Source organism: Copidosoma floridanum, unplaced genomic scaffold, assembly GCF_036245765.1.
Source record: "Copidosoma floridanum isolate Cflo_tuat_1 unplaced genomic scaffold, Cflo_Japanese_pri ptg000011l, whole genome shotgun sequence".
In the NCBI taxonomy this organism is placed as follows: Eukaryota; Metazoa; Arthropoda; class Insecta; order Hymenoptera; family Encyrtidae; genus Copidosoma; species Copidosoma floridanum.
The window spans coordinates 4470205-4497602 of record NW_028321888.1 but is presented as its reverse complement, the minus strand read 5'-3'; the positions used below and the strand labels follow the sequence as shown (position 1 = coordinate 4497602).

At 32.5% G+C, this 27398-nt stretch overlaps 1 protein-coding gene across 3 annotated transcripts in view; it reads left to right on the top strand.

Moving 5' to 3' along the window:
* Positions 1-27398, top strand: part of Dhc64C (dynein heavy chain, cytoplasmic) — an 897235-nt gene that overhangs the window by 51668 nt on the left and 818169 nt on the right. For all 3 annotated transcript variants that reach the window (XM_089590008.1, XM_089590007.1, XM_089590009.1), the window contains exon 3: positions 18584-19669. In XM_089590008.1, coding sequence (XP_089446134.1) covers positions 18584-19669 — 1086 coding nt within the window. The remainder of the gene's footprint in view (positions 1-18583; positions 19670-27398) is intronic.

Genomic DNA, 27398 nt, shown 5'->3' with positions numbered 1-27398 from the left:
ATTTACAATATCTTTTTCTGTAACTGTTCAGAACAATTCTTATGTATACTACATTAAAAACATCATTTTATTTTGTGCAACTTAACACTACTTAAAAAATAAGGTAAACTTTTTAAAAACTTTTTTTAGTTGTTTCAACTTCTCCCATACCTAGATTTTAAAACCATATGGGCACTCTGCTTCTACTATAGTTTGTACGAATCTTATCCGCTGTCCTACTTTTCTGTAAACTTGATATATCTTTAAAATTAAATCGACATTTATAGTATTTTTTTCTGTTAACTATTTTTAATTTCTCTTTTTTAAATATTTAATGTTGTTTATCCCTTGTCTTTCTCTTTTTAAGTAATGTTTTTTTTTTAACTTTATTTTTAGCCTGTTTCTATCACTTTATACCATCTTATATCTTACCAAAAAGTGTTCTCAAATCTATCCAGCAATAACGGTATATATTAATTAAAATCAGTATATTTTGCTGTTTTTAACACTTTTTATTCTTTTATTAACTTAGCCGTTTAACTTAAGATTTGTTTATGTATATATTGAATAATATCACACTAACTATTTGGTCATCTTTGTATAACTTGAATACTCTGAAACCATGCACTTAAAACATTAACCCATAAAATGCGCCATACATGCATTAATAAATAAATTTATTAGTGATAGATTAAAATAACTTTTGCTTTGTTTCACAATACATTTTATTTTAAATAAATAGCTACCAGCTGTTTCGGCTGTAACGACATAAATAACATAAACCATGCTGATTTGCAGTTTTGGAGAAACAACACTTTGAAACCTTTGAAACCATACATGCGCAAACCTTTTAAATATCTATGCAGTAAGTAAGTAATCGTAAAAAAGGAGATTAACAGTTTTTGATGTCATATATTCATGTAAATCAGTATTTTATGGATTCTCTTTTAAGAAGGATAGGAGACAATGAGGACTTGTAGGTACGATGCTCGATTCGCAGTGGTCCTAACATGTATTACGGGATACCTCTGTGGGAGTGCGTAGGGACTTCAGATTTACAATGCCCCTGACTTGCGTTACACAACGTCCCAGGATTAATGATATTTCTAGGTGTTATCTACTCTCTTATGGTACTTTCATCTAGCCAGAGTAATATATAATATCAAAGGAGTAATATAAAAAGTAGTCATCAAATATATAGATTTAATTTGATTCGCGTAGGGCATGCGAAAGTCTCGAAACAAATGGCTTTCTCTTCTTCTTTGATTACTCAGTTTGTTCAATCTTCCTCACAAACAACGTCAATCAAGCTGATCATACATAATATTTTTATGTACTTACAAGTGCTTGTAATCGGCATATTTTTACGTATAAATAATACTTAATATATTACAGACGGGGTTGGGTTGCGTGGTCGTAGGGGTAACACGTGTGCGGAAGCAGCTCCGCATAAAAGAGTTTCTTCAGCGGTTCAAAGTGGAAGAAAAGTGAAAAGGCAGTGATAAAAAGATAGTGCGGGAGGTGATTTATTAAGACAGGTGTTATCCAAAGTAAATTCGCGCGCAAGCCAGGAATAGAAAGAAAATAAGTTCGGCAGAGCCAGTGACTCAGATAGCAAGAAAAAATGGTAGGCAAGCCGGTAGAGAGAGGAGCTGGGGAGGAAGGAAAGGCGATAACGCCAGTGGAGATAGAGAAGAGAGGTAGGGGTTGGCCGAGAAAAGATGCAGCGGAAAAGAAAGAACTTGAGGAGAGGAGCATCATGGAAAACTTTTTGAAGTGCAGAAGTACTAGATTTTAGATCGTGGCGAGTGGAAGGAATAAGGTACTGCACTCACCTGTGAAGAAAGATGCGGACGACGGCACACAGGTAAAAGGGAGCCAGCAGCTGGGGAATGAGAAAAAAGAAGGCGAGGCAGTCAAAAAGTCAACGACGGGAAGTCTGGATCAGGGATGTAAAGAGGATAGGGAGAAAGAAAAGGCATCGGAGGTCAAAGAAAGTGAAGAAAAACAAGAAAAAACGCTGTTGATGGGAGAAGCGGAGAGCTTGATTTCCGACAGAAGGGAACAGATGGTACAGAGAATTGGTGAGGAAAAAGGAGGTCATTCGTTGGTAAAGCTGAAAATGGCAGGAGCTGATACAAAGGTAGAGCAGCAGAGGGCAGTAGAGGAGACGGCATCTTGTTTGCAGCAGAAGGCGCAGGAGAAAATACAGCATCAAAGGGACACGTCGGAAAAGCAGCGGAGCGTTGATAATAAGCGAAGGTATAACAGCGTAGAGGGTGCAGTAGATAAGTTAATAGTGTGGGTTGCGAATTTGGAAGAAAGGTTAGCTTTGGTAATCGGGGAGAAAAACAGTGTGATCGCAGAGGGGCCAACAAGGTGTGTAGCTTCGTTTTATTTGAGTAAAAACAACATATGTTGTTTGTCACCTCTTGGAATTTTCCACAAGTTGGCGTGTTTTTAGCGTCTGAGTTTTCATGGAATATTTTATTTAGAGTAATAAAGGAGCGCTGCATGAGGGTGTGTTTTTTTTAATATCGGTTTCTTCTCGAAGGTGATAAGAAGCGTCAAATGCCTCTCCCTTTCGATGCTGTTTGTGCGGATGGATAGGAGTAGTACAGAGCGAGCACAGTGCAGAGGAGTGGGTGTGTCTGGTAATTTAAAATTTTTGAGGATTCGGCTGTGGACGTTACACACGACATAGTGTTTTGCAGAAATTATCCCACTTATTAATCTTTTCGTTTGTTATTAGTAAACGCAATTGTAATAATTTAAATCAGTATTACGGGTAGCTGAAGGATAATATTAATTGTATTCACCGATTTGTGAGCAAAAATTGTCTTGTTAATAATGATTACGTCAGTCAAACGAGTACTGATGTGTCGGCTTTACTAATAATACATTTTTGACTTACACCAAAACATTCAACTTGTCGAGAAAAGGGATTTATTTATTTAGATCGTACAGTAAGATTATTTTACACGTATATTTGTACCTGCAGCCTAAGATAAGTTGTAACCTAATTTATTAATATTACTAATTATTTTGATAAACAACAAAATGCCAAGTATAGAGTGCTTTTTTTGTTTTAGTTTACATGTCTGTCGATTGTTTCTTATCTCAGCCTGATTATTTGGCTTTTCATTGTTCTTAAAAATTATTGTATACAAGGAGGGAGAAAAAAGATTTTCAGTCATAACATTTTTTACTAATCATTGTAAAAAATTAAAATTAAGTTAAATAACGTTTTTAAACTTTTTTAAACCTATCGTGCTGTAGAACAAAAATTTTACTACAACGTTGAATATTTTATTTGTTTTGAACATGACACACACCATTTCAAAGGAATGTACATCGCTTTGATTGTTAATGTAGTGCACGTTAGTTATTGTAAAAGTCGTCATATATTGACCAAATTATGATTCACGAGCATCTTTTTTACAAGTGTAATTCAACAGTATTTCAACATTCTTAAAAAAAAAAAAAAAATCTGCATCGCAGATGAAAGTAATGACATGTTAAGATATTTATAGCTTTTAGATGTGATCAAAACGGCCAGAATGTTCTTGAGACTAAATGTATGTAGTTAAACTTAAATTGTAGTTGATAACGAATTTTGTGAAAACAATTTTTTTGTCCATTGATGCATTCGTTTAACAATTACTATCATTTAGAAATGGTACTGAAATTCTTCCTGTTCAGTTTCACCCATAAACAAGGCACATAATTTATGTGCCACATATTTCAAGCGCTCACCCACTTTATTTTAGAAATTGATTTTTTCGCTCCCATTTTTTACAATCTACTTACTTATAGTAGCAACAATTATAATTTGCAATTTTGGGGTATTCAAATTAACGGAACATTTTTGGCATTACTGTTTGTAATGTCTTAGTGCTCATTGACCGTTTTGTCGAAATGTAAAGCTAATTGCCCTTCTAACATAAATATTTCTATACCTATTTTGTACATTAGGCAAGTTCATAACATAAATAATGCTGATACGTCTAGCAACGTTGGACTTACAATAAAATTTTGGTGGCAGGATAACTTATTTTTTTTCATCGAATAAGGTATTTTGTTTAGAACGCAAAATAAAATTCGATATTTTTTAATTTTTCCACGATAAAATCTAAAATGATATTAGATTATGTAATAAACTTGACCATGTAACGACTTTATTCAAATAGATATTAAGTAACAAAAAATTAACTTGCTGTTATTTCGAATCGAATATGATATTTCTTTAAGCTTTAAACTTGAAACTGTAACAACATTTATATCCCTGATTCTATCTTTTGCAATCAACTTTTTTGTGATAAAGACATTAATGATTTAAGCTTTTTTTGTCTTGAGTATTAAAAAAGTTTTGGCATCTCTGATACGACATAAAAATTACTGATAGTTCGTTTTGTGAAGAGATCAGCAAGCGTCTTGGAATATAAAAAAAAATAACGTTATTGAAATTTTTATTTCCGAATTTCGAATGACGAATAACTTCATAAACATTATAATTATTTCATACAGCAACAAAACAAAAACAAATACGTGAAAAAAATTTGTAAGTATTTAATAAAAATTTTACTTCTTTGGTTTAAAAAATCAGGGCCATTTCTTTGAAGATTATCAACTATCTTCATTTAAAGTTGGTAAGTACTTAAATTGACTTTAAAAAAACATAAGTATCCAAAACATAACTGAATCTTGGATTCAGGTGTACAAAATTTCATACCAAATTTTAATAAAAAAAAGAAATTGAGAAATAATTTTCTTAGAAAACGGTAAGATTTGTGATAATAATTTTTTTAGAAGAGATTGCACTTTGAAAATAATTCTCTGTTCAGAAGTTGACATGCTTTAAATGCATTTAGTCAGGGTGCTAGAAGTATTGAAAATGGAAGTCTTTTCTATATTAATGATTTTGGTCTTACAATTTTAAAAGATTAAAAGTCTAATTTTAAAAATTTAAAGTTAAAAGTCCATCGAAAAGTAGAGATGATTTTGATACATACTTCTCTAATGTAAGTAAAGATTTAAGTGGTACAACTACAAAACAAATAAATTGAATGAAACGTCTATCTTCAATGAGCAATGAAACAATTTTTATACTACCTACTAATAGATATAAAGTACAAACTATAAAATAAAAATGGTGGGATAAATGAAATAATTTTTAAGTTGCTAAAATTACTGTCTGATTATGTATGTGAACTTTTGATTCATATCTTTAATTTGTGTATCACTCAATTAACATGGCTCTTTGCCTTGAAAGAAACTAAAGTGGTGCTCATTTACAAATCTAGAAGCAAGCAAGAAGTTACAAATTACAAACCAATTTCACTAATATCAAACTTTGCAAAGATATTTACAAAGTTATAACATTACAGACTTAGAAGTTTTTCAATTAAAAACAAAATATCAGCTAGAAACCAATTGAGACTTATACAAACTAAGGAACGAAAATGCATTAAAAAATATTGTTAAATTAATACACAGAACGTATTAAAACATTTCATATATGGGCTTGTCCGCTGAGACCAGGTTACCTTGCGCGCGCGGGACTTTTTTTGCCCGAACACGCTGTGTTCAGCTTGCTCATAATGGCTAGGAGATCGCTAAAAAAATGATTAAAGAATACAAATCGACAGATTTTGATCTGCTCTTTCCGACAGTGCTATTTATTTTTTTTCAAAGCCTTTTTTTTCGTGGAGAAAAATAAGTCAGTAGTTCAGGACGTTTCTTTGAAATTCGCTATGGTTAAAGAAATTTCTCCACAAACCTTAATCTCAACATGACGGTAAATTTTATGAAAGCCATTGAATCTACTTTAGTTTTTAATAAATTAAAAAATTCTTGTTGTTCAAAGATAAGACAATCTTGTCTTTCCATTTTCGAAAAGTTGATTGTAAATAACATGAAGCTTTCTTACTTTGACCAAACTATTAGCAATCACCTAAACTTTACCAGAAGATATCTTTAAGAACATATTGACCTATTTGTAATTAATTCGGATAACGGAGGTTCTACAATAGTCATCTACAAAACTGATTGTACTAACAAGGTTGAATCTTTATTAGAGGATGCCACCTATTATGAGTTGGTCACTGAGAAGGAGAGCAGCAGAGTTCTTTCTTGGCTAATTAAGTGTGTCAAAAGAATTGTTGACCTTAAGACACACAGGGAACTTTTCCTTGCATCCGAAATTCCTGAACCTGACTTAGATAATTTAAATACAAGTTTCTTATCTCGTGCTTATGAAATGCTTATGTAAAATGATATACATTTCTGTTTCTGATAACAACGTAAATGAACAACTAGACACTAGCAAATTGAATGTTTCGTATGAAAATTTCTTACGAGATATTAAGCAAAAAATTAGTCGTAATTATTCTTAATTAATTCTTTACATGTGTATTATACATTATCATCAGGTTATACATGTCGTATACAGTGTAATATTGTCCCTTGGTTTTTCAACATCCTCAAATACTTCACCTAATTTTATGTACGTGTTCAATTATGCTTCTACTTTATTACATAAAGTTCATTGTTTTTACTTTTGTACATTCTATGATGTTACTTTTAAAAGAAAAATTTTTTTACTAAACAATTATTTTTGTAAATTATGTGCTAAGTTTTCTTTGCTTTACTTGCAGTGTTATGTTTCGTCCTAACACTTAAATTGATATTTATACAATTTATACAAAACTTTTTTTTTTATTATGCTATGTTTGTTATTTTTTTTGTTGTACATTTTTATTAGTTGCCCTGAGGATGACGTCAGCATGTCGTCGAAATATTGACAGTTTTGTTAACTAGTAAAATAAAGTCATGCTCAAAATACTATTTTTTTTTTATTTATTTATTTATTTATTTCATACTCCGTCCCTTTCGGGTTTGGAGGGCTTCCGTTACATTTCTTATCGTTATCTTTGCACATTCCTTTTACATATGTTTTACATTTTCATTCATGATTTTCAAGTTACATAACCTATTCTTATTAGTAAGTAAACAAAAACATATAATAAATTAAAAAAAAAACTTTTCAAAGATAATTTGAATCTAATTTGAAATTTATATTAATATTTATATTCAAATTTAACTACAAATGAAATAAAATGAAATCTATTAATAATACTGAAATAATTAGTCACTTTTACTTTTAGATAATATTATGAACCTAATACTTTTCAAAGATAATTTGCTACTAATTTAAAATTCATATTAATATTTATGTTTAAATTTAACTAGAAATGTAATAAAATGAAATCTATTAATAATACTGAAACAATTAGTCACTTTTTCTTTCATATATAATTAGAAACTTTAAAAAAACAAAACACAAAAAACATACGGTCCATATAGCCACTGCCATTAAATAAATTAAATCTTAAATACTACAGTCTTTTTTAAAGTATATTTACACTTCACTTTACACTTAACACTGTTTTTCTTGATCCTTTCTCTTCGCTCTTCTCTCTTCTCATATCCTTCCCTTCTTCCTTCTTGATTTCTTCATCCTATTTCTCTTGGCACTCTCAGGAACTCTCCCCTTCTTTTCTTTTCCTAACTACTCTTCTCAATATTTCTATTTCCTTTGCGCTCTTATCAAGTATATCTTCTATTACTTTTTCGCTCCTTGTTTTTTCGCATCTCTTCAGTATGTGTGTATGATTTTCCTCCTCTTCCTTGCATAATCTACATTTCCTTTCTTCTTCTTCCTTCCAATGTTCTCTGCTTTTACATTCATTACCACATCTAAATCTTGCCATTAATTTTCTATCTTTTATTGGTATTTCCATCTTCAGATATTCTGGTTCATCCTCTGTTATTATGTCCTTGTATATCTTATTATATCTTGAGTTTTTTATCTTTTCTAATCTTTTTTCTTTTTCCTTTCTTCTTATACTCTCTATTATCTTAAATCTTACTTGCTCTTTGAATTCTGTCCCTCTCATGTATCTTGTTTCTGTTACTTCTTCTTCCTTTAATATTTCCATTCTCTTTTTTGCTACTCTTCCTATGTTTTCTCTTTCTTTATCTTTATATTTTTCTCTTATGCCTTCTTTTGCTAATTTAATTTTTGAGTCCCTAATCTTTTCTTCAAATTTTATTGCTCTTCTTAGCGCCTTCATTTTCATGCTTTCCAATTTACATTCTTCTTCCACTAAATAATTTGGTGTATTCCTGTCTAATCCCAATAACCATTTAATATATTTTCTTTGTATACTTTCCAATCTCTCATCTTCTTCCCAGCCCCATACTTCTGCTCCGAATAACGCTATACTCTCCACTAATGCCACAAATAACTTCTTCCTTCTTTGATAACTATACTTAAATATCCTCTCACCTATACTCCAAGCGCTTTTCATCGCCATTATAGCCTTTCTCTTCCTATTTTCCAAATGCCTTTCATTACTACCATTTTTTTGTAAAATATATCCCAGATATCTAATTTCTGTCACTTCTTCTAGTTCATTTTCTCCCCATTTCCATACTCTATCTTTCCTTGCTCTTTTTTCAAATACTAAAATTTTTGTTTTTCTTTCGCTCAAAATCATTTTCTTTTTCTCAATGTACTTTTTGAACCTTTTTAACATATCTTTTAGCTCTTCTTCTCTGTCTGCTATTAAAACTATGTCATCAGCGTAGGATAAACTCCATATTTTTTCATTTCCTATTCTGCATCCTCCTACTTGCCCTTTTTTCATTTCCTCTTCTAGATCCGCTAGGTACACATTAAATAATGTTGGGCTCAATGGACACCCTTGCCTTACTCCTCTCTCTGTCCAAAATTCATCTGATATTTCATCTCCTACCTTCACTATATTTATAGTTTCTTTGTATATATCCATAATTCTACTTATCAATATTTTACTCACCTCCATATCTTGCAATCTTTCCTTTAAAACCGTTCTATCTACTCTGTCAAACGCCTCTTTTAGATCAATGAAGCATGCGAATATTTTTCCTTTTGGTTTACTTAATTTGTCTTCCACTATGTGCTTCAGCGTATAAATTGCTTCCATCACTCCTCTTCCTTCTCTGAATCCAAATTGACTTTCTGCTAATTTTTGTTCAATCTCTTTTTTTAATAATTCATTGAACATACTCGCGTATATTTTATATGCCGTGCATGTCAAAGTTACCCCTCTGAAGTTATCCAGCTCTTCTTTATCACCTCCTTTATAAATTGTACATATTACTCCTCTTCTCCATTGTACTGGAATCCTTTCTTCTTCCCATACTTTCTTCATCAATTTCCATAGCGCTGCATCAACCTCTTTTGGCATATATTTCCATATTTCGTTTTCTAGTTTGTCACCTCCTGGTGCCTTCCTCGGTTTTAACCTATTTATTAACCTCTTGAACTCTTCTTTGCTTAATTCTTCTTGGTCCTGTGTACTTTTCTCTATTCTTGCATTCTCTTCTTCCACCTTTTCTATCATCATAGCTTTTTCATCCTTACCGCCTAGTTTCCTCATAAAATGCCTTCTCCATTCTTCAATTTCTGTCTTATTATTAACGCCTGCTTTCTTCTTTCTATATCTATTTATATAATTCCAAATTTCCCTTTCTGATTTTGCGACTTTTATATTTCTTTCCTCCGTTATTTCATACCTTTTTCTTTTCGCCTCGCACCAATTTCTATACTCTCTCTTTTTGTTAATTAGATAGTTTCTATCCACTTTCTTTTTTCTCCATAGCTTCATTATTTTTCTCAGCTCCTTCTTTTTTGTTTTCCATTCTTTGTCATACCACTTTCTTTCTCCCAACCTCCATACCTTAGACTGTTTTTTAGTTTTTGGTACTGCTGCTTCTATTGCTTCTTTTATTTCTTCCCAACTTCTTTCTACTTGTATCTCTTTCCAATTCCATCCTTCGCACCTCTCCTGGTATTGGTCTATCAGTTCTTGCGTCCATTCTCTTCTTGAAATTTCCTTTTCTTCCTTTCCCCTATCTTCTACCATCTCTATTTCATTTTCTAAGTATATTTCTAATGGCATGTGATCTGACTCTGTTCTTTGTCCTTTTTTTAATTCTTTTATCTGATCTAACGCTTCTTGATTACTTATAACATAATCTATTACTGACTCACCTCTGCTGCCAATGTACGTGTAGTTTCCTTCTTCTCCTTTTTGTCCGTTAACTATACCCCATCCTTCTTCTGTTATTTTCTTAATTAATCTTCTTCCTTCCTCGTTGATTGTTTCATCTTTTGATTTCCTGTTACTAACTTCCTTGCTTCCAATCTCCATCTCACTGACCCATCCACCTTCCCTGCCAGTCCTCGCATTCCAATCTCCTGCCAGTATAATACCACCTTTTTACTGCGTTCCTATTTTTTCTTTTATAATTTCCATTGTCTTTGCCACGTCTTGGCAATATACTCCTACAAATGTCCACTCTTGTTCGCCATATTTAATCTCTTGTTTTACTATGTTACCACTCAATTCCTCGTAATTTTTAATTTCTAACTTCTTATTAATTCCTGTAATTATTCCTCCTTTCGCTCTACCTTTTTTATGTTCTCTTTTTGCTGCAACAAATTTCCATTCATACTTTTTCGACATCTTACTTTCTATATCTTCCCATTTATTTTTCTCTAACCATGTTTCTACTAAAATTATAATATCAAAATTATTTAAATATTCCCATACTTCCACGTCCTTATTTAACACTCCTGCTATGTTCCAAACGCATATATTTACACTTTTTTTTTCTCCTCCTCCAGCTCCCTCTCCTCATTCCCTTCTTGTCCTCTTCATTCTTGCGATCTTCCTGTTATCTTCCCCTGTATCCTTCTTCTTTCTTCTAGGAAATTTCCCTTCCATTCGTTGTATCTATACCACTTATCATCAATCATCAATTTCATATAGCCAATTTTTGTGGTTTTTCCTTCGTTTCTTTGTTTCTTTGATTTATCTAATATCAATCTTTGTATTTCTCTTTCTTTTCGTGTCAAATCATTTTCAATATATATTCCTTTTTCAAGCTTCTTCTTGTTCATCATGATACTGTCTTTCATTTCCTTGCTTTCCAATTCTACTACTACCATTTTCATATCACTTTTTTCTTTCTTTACCACTATTTCAGTAGCATTTTTCACCTTTACATTGACATTGATTTTCTGTTCCACAAACTCTTCCACCTTCTTTTTTATATTTTCTTTTTCTATAATTGCACCTTTAATGACAATGTTCTGTCTTCTCTTCTCCCTTTCATTTTTTTCTAATTCCCATTCTAATCTGTTGATCCTTTCTTCAATAGCTTTCTTCTCTTCTATCCACTCAAGTCTTTCTTTTAACCACCTGCTTCTTTCCTCTCTCCATTCTTCTTCTCTTTTTTATAATCTTTCCATCAATTCAAATATACTATCTAATCTCTTTTCTATCCTACTCATCTTATCATTTTGTTCTTTAACATCCTGACTTTCATCCTTTTTTTCTTTTTCTCTCTGGAAATTCAGGGTGGATTGTTCTTTGATTTTTGGATTTGTGTTTGTATTACTCCTCGTGTTAATATTTGCGTTTTTTCCTGTCATTTTCAAAATTTTACCGACTCTACAGATATCTTCCTTACCGACCCTGTCAATTCCGGCAATTCAGGAATTCTTTCTATCTACTGCCGGTAACCAGGTTGTCAAAAACTTCTTTATCTACTGTCTCTATAAAAATATCTTTTTTTTATTTTTTTATTTTTTTTAGGGTTCCTTCTTTATCGACCACGTAACTACCGACGGAAAATTTGTTCTCTTCCTTACCAACTTTCTCTGTCGGTAACCGATAAAAAGAAATCACCTTTTCCTGCCCGTGCCCTTCCTTCTTACTGGGTTTTCTAACCTCACTTTTTTCTATACCCCTGTTTGCCCACTTTTTCACTATTCACTGTTCACTTTTCTTTAATTATTATCACTTCTTTCTTTCTTCCTTTTCCTTCGTATACAACTTTTTCCTTTGTTCACCCGATTGCACTATTCTTTTGTGACTTGCATCGGCGTCTTGTTCGTCTCTCGCGTTCTCTGTCCTACCTGTTTTTCAATCCTTTATAATCCTCCTGTTTCACTTTCTTTTTCACTTTTTGTCACTGTTTATTATGTCCTCATGTATTTCACCACTTTTTAAAGACTTTATTATAGCTATCTACCCTTGCTCTTTCTTCTATTTATTGCTTTATCCAGGAGCTCACTTTTACACGTCCACTCTCCTACGTGTCCACAACGGAAGTCCGCTCAAAATACTATTTTGTGTACAGTTTCATTGTTGAACATATATTGGAGTTCAAGACGTAAAACTCAGCAGACAAATAATACATTGCCTCATCATCTACTTTACTTGCTCTGTGTTATAAGTAAGATATACAAGCATAAAATTTAGTGAATTAATTAAATTTCTAGAACACAGCTATTTATATGATAAATCAGGTTAGATAGCTACAGTGTCAATAAACTTTTATTGATAATGTAAGAAACTTAAATTATTTCTGAACTGCCATTGATAGTAGGCGTAAATCCAAGACTTGATTAGTGACCGCGAGAGGGAGTGGTTGCACGCAAGAAGGGCTCTGTAGGAATCGTTGTGAATTGGCGTATTTAAGGCGTTTTTTATTTGTTGTTGCGTGGTATTAAGTTGAGTAGTAAAATCTGATCAAGGAAAGTATAAAACTTTGTGCGTAATAAGTTGTATTTTGGTTATTTTTTAGCAAGTAGATAGAGGTGGTATTTTTTGGGGTTGGAGGAACGGTCCGACTGGCTGCGGCGTGTGTGTACATATAGGTGAGTGTGGCGGTGTAAGTCTTCACACGTGTAACAATGTCAGGAAGAAACAAAGACGATAAAAATATGTTGGACGCCAAGAAGAAAAATGAAAAAATTAAGAAAAGTGATGTGGGTCCGAAAGACGAAAGCGTAGCCACCGGTAAGAGTGCGGGGAGTAAGGTGGTGTTGAACGGGACAAGCGTTACGAGGTGAGTCGAAGACAGCGGAAAAACAGGCAAGCAGCCGTCGATAACGGATAGCTTTGCGAAAGCTGTTAAATTTGATAACAAAGAAAGAGTGTTAGAATGCGGGGGATGTGTCAAGGGAATAAGTGTGTGAGTTGGAGGAGCTCTTAAGCAAATAACGAGTTGCGTTTAGTATGGAAAGAGATAGTATGAGAGAGAAAATAGAAGCTGAGCTCAAAAAAATAGGACAAGAAAAAGTTATGTGCGAGAAAAATAAAGTCGATGTAAGAGCGATTGAAGTGGATTTGTGTGAAAAAATGGAAAAGTTGAAAAATGAGTGGCGTAAATTTAAAGTTAAAACGAAAGCTAGTTTGTGTGAAGTCATGGATGTGGTAGGTAAGGTAGACAGTGATACAGAGGCTGAAGAGGGAGAGGGAAAAGGCGATATTAAGGCGGGCAGTGTTGTGTCGAGAGACTCGGGTGGGTCGGTAGCTAGCGATGGGAAATCATTAGCTGGCAGGAGCGGTTTTTCATATTTTGATGTGAGCGTGATGACAAGACTAATTCAATTGCAAGACGAGAATAGGAGGCAGGAGAGTTTCGTTTTCAGGGGTCTGTCTGTTCGGCGAGTAGCGTGTAGGGATACATAAGTTTTTAAAAGAGAAATTGAATGTTGATGTGAATGTAGAGCATGTGAGAAAGAGTGGAAGTGTATATGTCGTAAAGTTTTACAAGAGAGAGGATAGAGATATTGTCTAGAAAAATAAACGCAAGTTAAGTGGTACAAAATATTTTATAGAGATTGATTTAAGTTATGAGGAGAGAATAAGACAGGTGGGTTTGGCCAAGTGGGTGAAAAATTAAAAGGAGAAAGGTTCCCAAATAAAAAGTAGCCTGGGAGGTTTCTGGTCAAACAACAGATGGTGCAAGTGGTTAGACGAGAAAGTGTCAGAGAAGATTTGCGAGAGAGTTAGGCGTACGAGTAACAGTAATAGCTTTAACATCATGGAGGCTGAGCAGTGTTCAAGGCGTGGTGAGGAATCAAAGGATGGAAAAAAGCAACATAATAATAATAGTCAGAAAGAGTTTACCGGAAGTATGGAAGAGCTTTTTCGGTAAAGCACAGAAAAAGGTTGTTGAATGAGGAGCAGCAGAAGAAGGGTGAAATAAGTGCCAGTAACAATAGTTTTATCTTTTGGAAGTGCGCGGGAATTTTAAATAAGGATAGGAATTTTTGGAATTTTGTGGAAAAGTATGATTTTATAAGTTGATGCAAAATGTGGTGAGAAAATAGAAACTAGAAAAATTTAGAACGAAAACTGTCAAATAATTTTATTTGGAAATCTCTTGATGTAGTGAGAGAAAATAAAGGGTAGAGTGAAAGGGGGATTCTTTATAGGTGTTGAAAAAATTGGTAAAAAAATGTAAATAACTTTAATGTAACCGTTCACAAAAATGTTGTGATGAATAGAATTATAATTAATAATGATGGAAATGTATGGTCGGTGTACAATTCAGGTAACTTACGGGAGATAGTGGATTTTATACAGCAGTATGAGTTTTTAGAAGGGGAGATGTTGATAATTGGGGTTGATTTTAATATTAGAACAGGTGATTTGGGTAGCTTTGTGGAAGGGGAGTCTGGTGAATTAAAAAAAAGAACGAGCAAATACGCAACGATCGGTAACGAAGGTAGACAATTAATGGATATAATAGAGAACAAAGGGTTGTATATGTTAAATGGGTGGTTTGAGGGGGATAAAGAGGGGGTGTACACGTATATAAGCACGAGGGAAAGCACAGTCATCGACTATGTGTTAGTTAATTGTTTTGCTTTGGATTGACTTGAAAAATTTAATATTAGAGGGAGGGTGGATGCAGATCACGCTCCACTGTCTCCCCCTGTACACTCCCCTCTGTCTGGAAGTGTACGGTTTCAAGGAAATCCCAAAGCAGGTATATAGAGTGGAAGTGAAGAGAGAGGTTTATTCGTGGTCAGTGGAGGATGCTGGGAAGTTTTAACGGGCGACCGAAAAGTTGTACGAAGAATACAAGATTACGGAAAAAGAGTCTGTGCAGGAAATATGGGAGGGTATCAAGAGCATAGTAAACAAAGCGGTTACGAGAAAAGAAATTAAATACAAAAAATGGAGGTTTGGCGAAAAGAAGTGGTGGGATAAATCATGTAGAAAAAAGAAAAGAAAAGTGAAGGCAGCGTATTACAAGTGGAAGAAAAATTTAGCAGGAAAAAAAGTGTATTTAAAAGAAAGAAAAGAATGGAGAAAGCTATGTGATGATGAGGCAGCACAGTTAGTGAGCATTAAATATGAAATGGACGTATGGAAGTTTTTGGGTGTCGGTAAGGAAAAGAATGAAGTGGAGAATGAAATTTCGCTAGATAAATGGAAAGAATATTTTAGAGAACTCGTAAGAGGTAGCTGCGTGAGAATTGTTGGAGCGAAGAGGCAGTTAAAGGCTGAGGATTTGGAGAGTCTCACGAAGGAGGAAGTTCTTTTGGCGATTAAATCGTTAAAAAGAAGGAAAGTGGCAGGATACGATGAAATTATGAATGAAGTCTGAAAAAATAGTGGAAAATAGTTATTGGAAAGACTGCTATATTTATTAAGCAAGATATGGGACGGAGAAGGTAAACCGCAAGATTGGAACGTAGCAGTTGTAGTCCCACTTTTTAGGAAAGGTGATATGTATGTGGCAAAAAATCAAGGGGGGTATCTCCTAACTGCCGATAGCGTATAAAATTCATACAGAAGTTTTGAGATGCAGACTAGTAGAGGAAGTAGAAACGAAGGGGAAATTCCCCGAAGGACAGGCAGGATTTCGTAAGGGGAGGTCTACTATGGATAATATCTACGTTTTAAATTATGTGGTTCAGACGGCAAAAGTGAAAAAGGAGAAAGTGTATGTGAGTTTCGTTGATTTAACCGCTGCATTTGGTACAGTGGAAAGAGATAAGCTATGGCAAGTATTGGAAGCGGAAGGTGTAAGCAGGTATTTAGTAGAAAGAGTGAAGGAATTATACGAAGAGATGACCATTATGGTAAGAGTAAAGGATACGTTCACGGAAAGATTTTGGAGTTCAAAGGGAGTGAGGCAAGGATGTGTCTTAAGTCCAATTTTGTTTTGTATTTATATTGCTGTTGTAGAAAAAGAATATAAAAATAGGAATGTAGGGGGGGGGGGTAGTTACCGGGGTAATTAAGGTCTGGACGTTGGCATACGCTGTCGATCTAGTCTTACTCGCAATAAACAGGGAAGCTATGTTAGACATGCTAGGATTATTAAAGAGATTTCCTAACGGGAGGGGATTGATTTTTAGTGTGCTAAAAACAAAAATTCTAGTGTTAAATAAAGTTAGAAACTGTGGAAATGAGTGGAACTGCTAAAAGAGTTTGGGGTCTGGGGGAGATAAGGTGTTAAAATGATTTTAACAGAAGGAAGATGCTGTTTAATTATTTGGTTAAAAGCTTTATGTCGTATGGGGCAGAAGTATGGGGTTTTAAAGAAAGGAAGTAGTTGAAAAAATACAGTTGGACTATTTTAGATCGGTATAAAGGCTTGATTTTTGTACACCGAGATACATACTTTATAGAGAGTCTGGCACAGAAAAATTATGTAATGCATGGCGTGTGAGATCGTTAAGATTTGAGCAAAAGATACAGAATTTAGAGGAAAACAGATAACTTAAGGTTTGTTGGAGAGAAAAGGAGAGGCTGCATGAGTGTGATTTGTATAGTGTGGAAAGGAGAAAGTTTTGTAATTACGTAGGTTTAAGTACTATGGTTATGAATCTAGAATTAAACAACAAGAAAGATAGTGTTGCTGAAATTAGTCAAAGAATGAAAGACATAGAGATTCAAATACTAGATAGTAAGATTAGGGATTCCCGATACAATGCGCAAAACATAAATATTATGGCCAAAGAGCTGCCGAAGTACCTGAATAGATGTAAAAAGGATGGAGATATTAGTATTATTGCCAAGATAAGATGTGAAAACTTTGAAGTATGTAATGAATATTGATTTACGGCAGAGGATAGGTTATGTATATTGTGTAAAAGAGAAGCGAGTACGTTGCAGCATATTGTAAGTAGATGTGAGGTATGCGCGAATTGGTACGAAAACAGAATAGAAGTAAATAGAATAATAAACAAGTATGTTATTAGTGAGCTTGGAATAATTAAAGTAATCAAATTGTTTAAAAGGTATGAAAAGGAATGCTAAAAAGCGTCTATGAGGGTATAAATATTGTACGGTAACATCGGGGTAAAATATTGTACGGTAACAGCAAAGATAAGTATACACAGAGCCTGGTACGTAGTGTGTGAAGGTGCGGTTAGAATGGGTTATGAAAGAGTAACTTTGTAAGTTTTTTTGTCCGGAATGTGTGGGATCGGATAAGTTTTGTTTTATTACCTCTGTAAAATAAGTCCTTTTTCTGGGCCTATCGGCTGATAAATAAATAAATATATACATTTAATAGGCCTAAATCCAATCGTTTGATAATACGATTACCTGGGAAATTTATTACTATACATTAATGATGAGTTTTCCCAGAGATAGAGTGAATTAGAAAATTATATCAAAGAGGATTGGTGCTTTTTTTTAAAGGTTATAATGCCCCCGTAAAATTTAGCTTTTATTAATAGTTAAATATTTTGAGTTAAAATTTTTTAAAGTAGTTAAGAAGCTTTTATAAAATTAATACTAATTTTTTTTTTTTTTTTTAATGAACTGCTAACTCTTGCAAGTTTTGAAATTAAAATTTAAAATGGGTCTAGTTTAATTAAGCTTTGTTTTCTTTTGGCTTAACATACTTTAAATACGATACTTGTATCATACTTTTTCAATTTAAAAGCTTTAGAAGTTCTCTATGAACTTCAATTTAACACATCAAACTTACCTAGCTTTTTACTTTTGGTAAAAAATATATATCTATGAGTTACCGTTATACTTGAGACATCCGAAACGGTAGACCAATATGGTGACCGAAGTCATCTGATATTTATAAAATTTTTTTTTATATAATGAAAAGAGTTTTTTGGATTTCTGACTGAGGAGTACATATAAAGTTTTGAAAATGATGAAAAAGAGATGAAACATTACTATCAAAAAGTAATAAGCTCTCGCCAATATAACTTTTCATATTAATTATTTTTTCGAGATACTGTATGTGTAGTTTTGGTCAGTACTTCTCATTTTGATGTATACATATTTTCATTTATCCATGTACAATCAAATTTTGTCATACAAAATAATCACGTCAGTGAACTAAAAGTTAACAATGAAATGGATGATGTGATTTTTACGTATTACGATATAGCTAAAAAAAAAAATAGAAATACTTTATTCAAAATTTGTCTCCATTTTTTGGTCTCGTACTGTAAATTTTTTTCGTGTAAGATTGATGTGAGCCGTTTCTTCTTTATGTGTATAGTTTCATTTTACTCCACTACTAAATTTTTCCGAGATAACGCATCACAAGTTTTACTCTGTGTTCTTTGCCAGGTATTGCAGACTTTGAGTCTTACTCTTGCCCTCTTTTCTATAATGCAATTTTTTTTCCATTACTCTGTACAACTAATTTTTTAAATTATAGTTAAAATTATAATGAAGCACCGTACCTAATAATTATAATTTTTTAGGTAACAAAACTGAATAGAGATCCTGAATCAGGAACCGCTTTACAAGAAATTTCGTTCTGGCTAAATTTGGAACGGGCTCTTCACAGAATTCAAGAAAAACGAGAAAGTTTAGAAATATCACTAACACTTGATATTTTAAAACATGGAAAACGTTTTCATGCAACGGTCAGCTTTGATACTGATACTGGCTTAAAACAGGCTCTAGCAACCGTAAATGATTATAATCCTCTTATGAAAGATTTTCCTATAAATGATTTATTATCAGCAACTGAATTAGAACGAATCCGTTCAGCCATTCAGCAAATATTTATTCACTTACGAAAAATTAGAAATACTAAGTATCCAATACAAAGAGTTTTACGACTAGTTGAAGCAATCTCTCGAGACTTAAGCCAACAACTCTTGAAAGTCCTAGGAACTCGAAGACTTATGCACATTTCTTTTGAGGACTTTGAAAACGTCATGACACAATGTTTTGAACTATTTAATACTTGGGATGACGAGTATGACAAACTTACTCAATTACTAAGAGAATTTGTTAAAAGAAAACGTGATGAACACATGAAAATGGTATGGCGTGTGGCTCCTGCTCACAAAAAACTACAAACTCGAATGGAACACATGAGACGTTTTCGACGTCAACATGAACAACTAAGAACTGTTATTGTTCGTGTTTTGAGACCGTCTAGGCACAGTACATCTACAATTGATAATGCTGATAATGATACAGTCAAAGTTGAATTTGTTTTTGATGCCGCTGATGCCAATGCGATAAGTGAAGTAAACTTAGCATATGAAAACGTCAAAGAAGTCGACTGTTTAGATATAACTAAAGAAGGATTAGAGTCTTGGGAAGCTGCTGTTAGTAGATACGAAGAACGAATTGAACGAGTTGAAGCTAGAATAACAGCACATTTGCGTGATCAACTAGGAACAGCGAAAAATGCTAATGAAATGTTCAGGATTTTTTCTCGGTTTAATGCTCTTTTTGTGAGACCTCACATCAGAGGGGCTATTCGAGAATACCAAACTCAACTTATACAAAGAGTCAAAGACGATATTGAAACATTGCATGAAAAATTTAAGGTAAGGATCTGTTTGATAAAGTGTTCTAACCTTTTTATTTTTAATCGTATATTCTATAATATGAGAAAATCAAGTGCCGCAGTCTTACATCTATAAATTAAATTTTTATTACGAAAATTTTTTACTGGTTTACAGTAGCAACATACATGTGTAGACAAAAGTAGTTTAAGGAATAAAATTTCTCCTGTCTTTCAAATTCGATCTTGTTCTATCGGTTACAAAATTAACAATGAGAAATTGATGAAAATTTGTCTACAAATGAAAAAAGTCATGAAAATGGCACTGTCAACATTAGAAGGCATGAAGGTTCCTTGAAGCCGAGTAATTGATATTTGTAATTAGCTAATTTTTATGTGTAGGCTTATGGGCTGTCGTCTTTTTAAGCGCTTCTATTGCATGTACCTCGCTTATTAATAATGAACTTAAGATAAAAATTTTGTCCATGATAAAAGAATATATTAGACAGACGACATACAAAACTATAAAGAGCGTCGCATAAACTATAGCGAAGGATTGAACCTCCTTAATAGGTTTTGTTTCTATTTGTGCGAAGGAAAAAATTAATTTTTAGGTAGCAATGTCACTTTATCGATATTATCAGGCACAATTGATAAAAATCAGTTTTAATGCATTAAAAGTTAAGGACTGATTGAAAAATGCTATAAATTTTGTATTAACTAATTTAATATTAATAATATTAGATCATGTACATAAAAAATGAATCATTGTTTAGTCTCACAAGATAGAAAATTCAAAGACATTTGAAATAAAATTGTTAATAAATACGAAGACAAATATAACATGAGGAACCAAATATAAATAATTCGTTTGAGTTTTTAGGTACAGTTTTGGTAGAAAAAGATAACCACAGATTACAATGAATTTCGTGATAGTGCTAATATAAGGCCTTTTTCCACTTGCTGCAAAAAAATAGTTGTATAGTCATTGTAACTTTTCTATACATTTTAGAAAAGGTATACATTAGTTGACTGTATTATTTAAAAGTAAATTTTGTAATATAAAATAATGGAGATTTGAAAGCAAGACGTTAGTCCAAGCCTGTATGATAAATTTGTTAAACATTAATTGTTTATTTTTTCTCTTTGAAAAATATTGCATTGTAAAAAAATATCGGTTTCGTTTTTTCTCAATTTAAAAACTCATAAATCAACATCCTAGTAAATTTTCTTAATGTACAAATGTGATTCTAATTAATCTATTTAATGTTATTTCTCTTTCCCATCATTCGGTTCTGTCATTTAACTTTTTTAAACATGCCTCTGCTGAAATCTACTAAATATAAAAACATTATCTTTCTCTTTTAAAGCTTAGTAGAATCAAAACTTTTTAACGTGTGAGTCTTGATTAATACCTATATAAGTGTAAAATTTTGTGATAATGCCTCTGTCACGATTTTCTTAAACTTTTGGTTAGCTTGAACGTACTGTCATTGAATCCATGTTTGTGACCAACATGTTAAAGAAATCTATAAATTTTCGGTTTTTGATGCATGCTCTGATTCGCTTTCGTACTGTCAGTACTCGCTGGTGTCAGCTGAATTTTAAAACTCCGTATAATTTACTTATTTGTCACTGTTCATAATATGAATAAAATGACAGTGAATGTGTCTAATTATAACGGGAGCTATTATAGATTCAACAACATTATATACAATTTTACTTGTCTTTTTTATTTTGAAAGCCTGTAATTTATGCAAAATTAGCATTTATTTGTGCTTTGTGGAGCTCTTTAAATTATTGAAAAAAAAACTCACAACTTCTTTCTTACTTTTTTTTTATGTGTACAATTTTTTTGGATAAATTTTTAAATGGTGGGTAGAATCCAGCTAGTTAAGTTGTTATCAGTTTCCATATTTAATTTTTTTTTTTATAAGTGACGTATACGTTAGTCGATCAGTTTCCGTTAAGATCGCACTCCAAGTTTTAACCAAATAAATAAAAATGGTGATGACTGACACGACAGTAGTGCAATTTTACTATCTTCGGTTGTTTTCTTTTAGAATTATATGTTACGTTAGCAAAGTCACCAACTAATGTAGAACTGCAATTTTTGTATAACGACGCCTGAGGTCCCGCTTTCTGACCACAACTAGCCACCAATGCAGATTCCTCTTCAGTAAAAATTCCAACGTGTGCTTGCTATGATGGCTTACAAACCGTGAGCCCACCGTTACCGCGAAGAAGTACCCTGGATGCATCGGCGCTTTCGACGAAGAAACGTACATGACGGTCAGCCACTATTTACATTAGCATTGTAACGTGGCGTCAAGTACGTTTCTTCGTCGGAGGCGTAAGCACGTAAGTAGGATTCTCCTTAAAAAGGTATTGGAAGATAATGATAATAAGCAATACAAGTCTAAAGTACCCGTACCTCTGTAAGATTGTACAATAAGTGAGCTCAATAAACAACACGACTTTTCTTTGATTATGGGATTATAGTGTGAAGTGGATTAAAAGGTTCAATTTGATGGGCTTAGTTATCCTGAAACTCTGTAACAACTTGAATACAAGAGTAATGAAGATTGACCATTATTAAATTATTCCTTAGATAAGTAGTTAAAAAGTTACGGTTACAAGTTTGTAGGGTAACAATGTCAATGCTTAAGTAATGAAGTATATGTGTTATAATATCATGCTGTTAGGTGTCACGAAGTTATTGTTTCAAGTAATTATAGGATCAGTATATCGAGTTTATCGATGTAGTTAATTTGACTGCGTACTTACGTTCAACGACTCCAAAAATTTTCTATTATGCAGGGTCGAATCCCAGGACTTGAAACTTGTTATTTTCGTGTGGTTAATGAAATTAAAGATGAAAAATTATCATAATTTATAAATGATATTGCTAAAAGTATCTTATCTAATCCAAGTTTTAAAAAAACAACGTAATCCTAAGATAATTGACAAATACCATATCTTATATAAGACTAAAGAAAAAGTCTAAGATTCAAAGTTCAAGTGCTTTTTAATTAATAAAAAATTTAATCTTATCATTTTATAATTTGGCTACGTTTTGCAATTTGTTTCTGTAACAAGTATTCATATGCTTGTAATCTAACGATTTGGCACTTTTACTGGCGTGTTCAAGTGTAGGTGTGTTAAACTTTGTACTAACACTTGACTAGTTTCTTTAAGTTAGTTATATGTCTTTATGAAACAACAAATAACTGGTAAGCTAAATTCTTTTAGCTCTTAACCTCAATACGTATTTATTATCATACGTACAAGATATATTAATTTAGAACCTTTGTAATTACATATTTCAAGCTATAAGAACCACAAAATTCAGCAAGTTACATTTTTCCTGCTCTTAAACTTGAAACCCAGTAAATTTAGATGTTTCGAGCTTTCAATCCTGTAAAATCCAAAAAATTATTTGCTTAAAGCACTTAAAATCCTCGTAACTAGCAGCTTAAAGAATATATAAATTATGAACTGAAAAAGTTAGATTCTTCAAGCATTAATGACTTTTTTCTAGTAAGTTGCATACGTTGAGCTTTTATCTAAAGGATTCAGTAAGTTACGTGCTTCAAATGACCAAGTCGTAGGAGATGGTGCTGCCAACATAGCTAAAGTGTAGACAAGTAGTTCAGATACGTATATATATATATATATATATATATATATACACACTAGTAGAGCTTGGCCCCCTGCGCGCTTCGCCCAACAATCCCCCAATACTCTATTTCGAAAAAAGCGTTGAGTAATTCAATATTACTTCATTTTTAGTCTTAAATTATAAGTCATGTGATTTCATACTTTAAAAAGTAACGTATATTGCATGCAAATATTTTTACGAGGAGAAATGGAATTTTCGGGACAGAAGTTGAATCAAAACGATTTTTTGAAATTGATTATATTTTTATTTAATTGAAAATGCAAATTTAAATTTCACTTTTAGTATTGAAAATAATGTAAATAATTTAAATTTTACAATATTTTCTGCTAATAATGACAGCGAAAATTATGACTTATTACAACACAATGATGTGAGAATTTAGAGAAAACTGAAGAAAATTATGAACAAAAAGTAGTATAATTAAAAAAAAATTTATAGACAATATAAACATTACAGTTTCTAACAAAAAACAAAAAATTTATAGTGTCACAAATAATAATAAAAAATCAATAAATAATATTTCAGGAAGAAAAATGAGTTAACAAACAAAACAGATAAAAATAAGAATGATAAACTCAAAACACAAAAATTTATGAAAAGAAGCCATTTTGGTGAACGTTTTTCTACAGAAGTGAAGTCATCATATTCATATAACTGATTGTAAATTGATCATCAAAACTGTTTATGAGAGATTTAAGTATCATGTGACAAAGTTAACCGCGAATTTTTGAATTATAAACAGCTTTTTTTCTTAACTCACGACATTGGCACTAAATAATTTAAAAGAGAAAACATTGTTGTGATATCAAATAAAATATCTCTAGTCATCCTTGTTTTAATAGTTGCTTTAATGTATTATCTTAAAGACTTGAAGCAGGTAAAAATATTTTTCCACATTTACAAGAATTAAATTTTTGTCTTTCACTTTGCCAAAATTTTGCATGACGAAATTCGGTATGTTAATATTCCAAAAAACTACTGTTTTAATTCAGAAACAAAAACTTGGGTGAAACAAAGAACAGTTCGAAATAATTCAACAATAGGTCGACTTAACATAGTCTCTCCTAAGGATTCGGAGCGTTGGTTTTTGAAACTAACTTCAAATCACATAAATAAAGCAAAATCTTTTAAAATGTTGAGAACAGTTAACGGAATACTTTATAGTACATTTGAAGTTGCTGTTATTTCTTTGGGCTTGGTGAAACACAATTTCCAAATTCACAATATTTTTACATCAGGATCTAACGTTATGCTGCTCTGCCAATTGAACAATTTTTCTGCGTGATTTTTCATGTCTGAAGATAGTACGGGCAAAAATTTATAAAAAAAGTTTAAAAAATTAATATAAATTTTTATTGAAGATTTAAAAAAAAATGAAAAAAAAACCTTATAACAGCTATAATTAATTTTCAAACTTTGTGAAAACTTTATAAAATTTTAAAAATATTTGGTTATTGTGTTTTATTCTAAAATCTAATATAAACATTTTTTCAATTCCAAAATTATTACCAAAATTGTTATTGGATATAGAAGTAGAAAAAATTTAATCAATGCAAGTGTCAAATAAATGAAAATCGACTTAAGTTTGTTCCGATATTTTGGTAAAGATTTTAACTTTTCAATAAATAACGTAACTCTCACTTCTCATTACAAATATACTTTTTTAACAATAGTATTCTAAATCATGTAAAAGGAGAAATGAAAACATATTACAGCATGGATCATGCTACTTTCAAGGGTGTTAATAAATCTGATATTGACATTTATGCGAATTTTCTAAATGAATTTCTTAACAATATTTGTAAAGGCTTATCTTCCCATGAGCATAATTTAAAAATTGGGACAATTTTTATGTTGATGAAAAATAGCACACCTAATAAACTTAGTAAGAATTTGAGATAGAAAAAACCAGTGCCCCATAGCACTACCTTAAGGGTGATGTAAAAATGTCTTAACAAATCAAAAATGTGTGAGTATATATGTGGGTGCGTGCGTGCGCGTGTGTGTGTGTGTGTTTATAGTGACTTATGCGGATTTCACGTGCTTCCAACATATATATTAATAACATGGTACAATTATGTGGACGTCCACATTATTCCACTTTTGTCCGCATAATAACTCTTACATATAACCTTTATAAATATATATATCCCTACATTACACAGCTGTATTAACAAAAGTGAGTCTTAGCCCCCCGCTCCCTGTGTGAGTCGCGTATTTTGCTGTTGTGAACTCATTCTCAGCCTGCATTGATAATAACACGAGTGATGTTATTTTGTCTACTCAATCTGTTAGTGGGGGGTTGGCGCGCGGAGCGTGCAGGGGGGCGTCAGCCCCACTAGTATATATATATATATATATATATATTTATATGTTTATCAAGAGGTGACTTATGCGGACAATCACATGTATGTAAGGATTATTATGTGGACAAAAGTAGAATTATGAAGACGTTCGCATAATTCTACCATGTTATTGATATATATGTTGAAAGCACGTGAAGTCCGCATAAGTCACTATTTATAAACATACACACATATATATACACTATTGAATAAAATATAGTGTGGAGCTTAGGAGTGCAGACAGTGGTTGAGGAAAGCTAAAACTAATAAACTTGGTAAACATTAATATTTTTATATTTTACAACCATTCCGACGAACGGTGCGTGTAACGGCTCTGCATTGCTGTGTTATTATGCACGTATATGCTATCGTAATTGGCAAAGTAAAAAATCTCGTCAGATTTAATTGTGTCATCAGTCACTTACACAAACAACGGGTGTGTAATCTTTCATTCAGTATGCTGTAATTTAATTTAATTTGAAGTCGTTTCTTGTCGTATGAAATATACACATGCCAGTGGTATGATATAGTACTTCACAAGCACATGCTTGACAAAGGGACATTTTTACTGTACAAAAATATATCTGACATTATTTTTATGATGTATTAAATTATGTTTTCATTGAGAGACTTTGAGTGAAACATAAGTAAATAAATAATTTTTTAACTACCAAAATAAATGGTTTTAGGAAATTCAAAGTGATCAGTGATCCGTTGGGGGCGAAATGTAAGAAAATAAATAAATACAAGTAAAGTGTATTTAAATTTTCTGCGTTGATTTATTGATGCGCAACGTTTCGCTGACAATATGCGTCAGCACGACAGGTGACGAGTAAGTCAACCAAACTTACGAATTCTCGCGTATCTGCGCCTGATGAGGCTGACGCATATTGTCAGCGAAACGTTGCGCATCAATAAATCAACGCAGAAAATTTAAATACACTTTACTTGTATTTATTTATTTTCTTACATTTCGCTCCCAACGGATCACTGATCACTTTGAATTTCCAAATTCACCGGAGGGCACTGATATATACTAGCAAATCATAAATGGTTTTATATAGTGAAACGTTGTTTGGAATCCTCACACAGTTAACTGTATTATAAAACAGTTAACTTAATAATTTAATATATAATAATATCGACGCTTCGCGCAACGATGATAAATCATGGTGATAAGACAGTTTTGTCTTGAAGTAATTTAATAATAAAGCAGATGAAAAATAATAGATTGATCCATATACGACACCTACACGTCTGTATACACATTAAGGTCCGATAAAGATGGTATGATCCCTGTCAGGTTCCCCAAAAGTAGTGTAGTGAAGGTAGGGGGCCGTGGGGGGGGGGGGTCACGAAAAAATACGTGGGGGTCTGTGGGTGATTTTCGATGAAAAACTGCTATGTGCTAAAATAAGGGAAAAAATGACGGGTTTTTACTGTATTTTGTAGGGGACGGTGAGGTGGTAAGTGGGGGTCTGTGGAGGGATTGTGTAGAATGGCCTACCGAGATCAAGTGGTGGATATTTCGCCCAAGCGACATTTCGCCCACCAATCAGAAGTGAGCCTGTTGCTATGACAATATTCAAACATTTTTTACATTCAAGATAATCTTTAAAATAATTCTTGAGTAAATTCTTAAAAAAATTTGCAAAAAAATTTTTGATATAATTCTTGAGAATATTCACAAGATAATTCTTGAGAATACTTTCGAGATAATTCTTGGGAATACTCTCAAGATAATT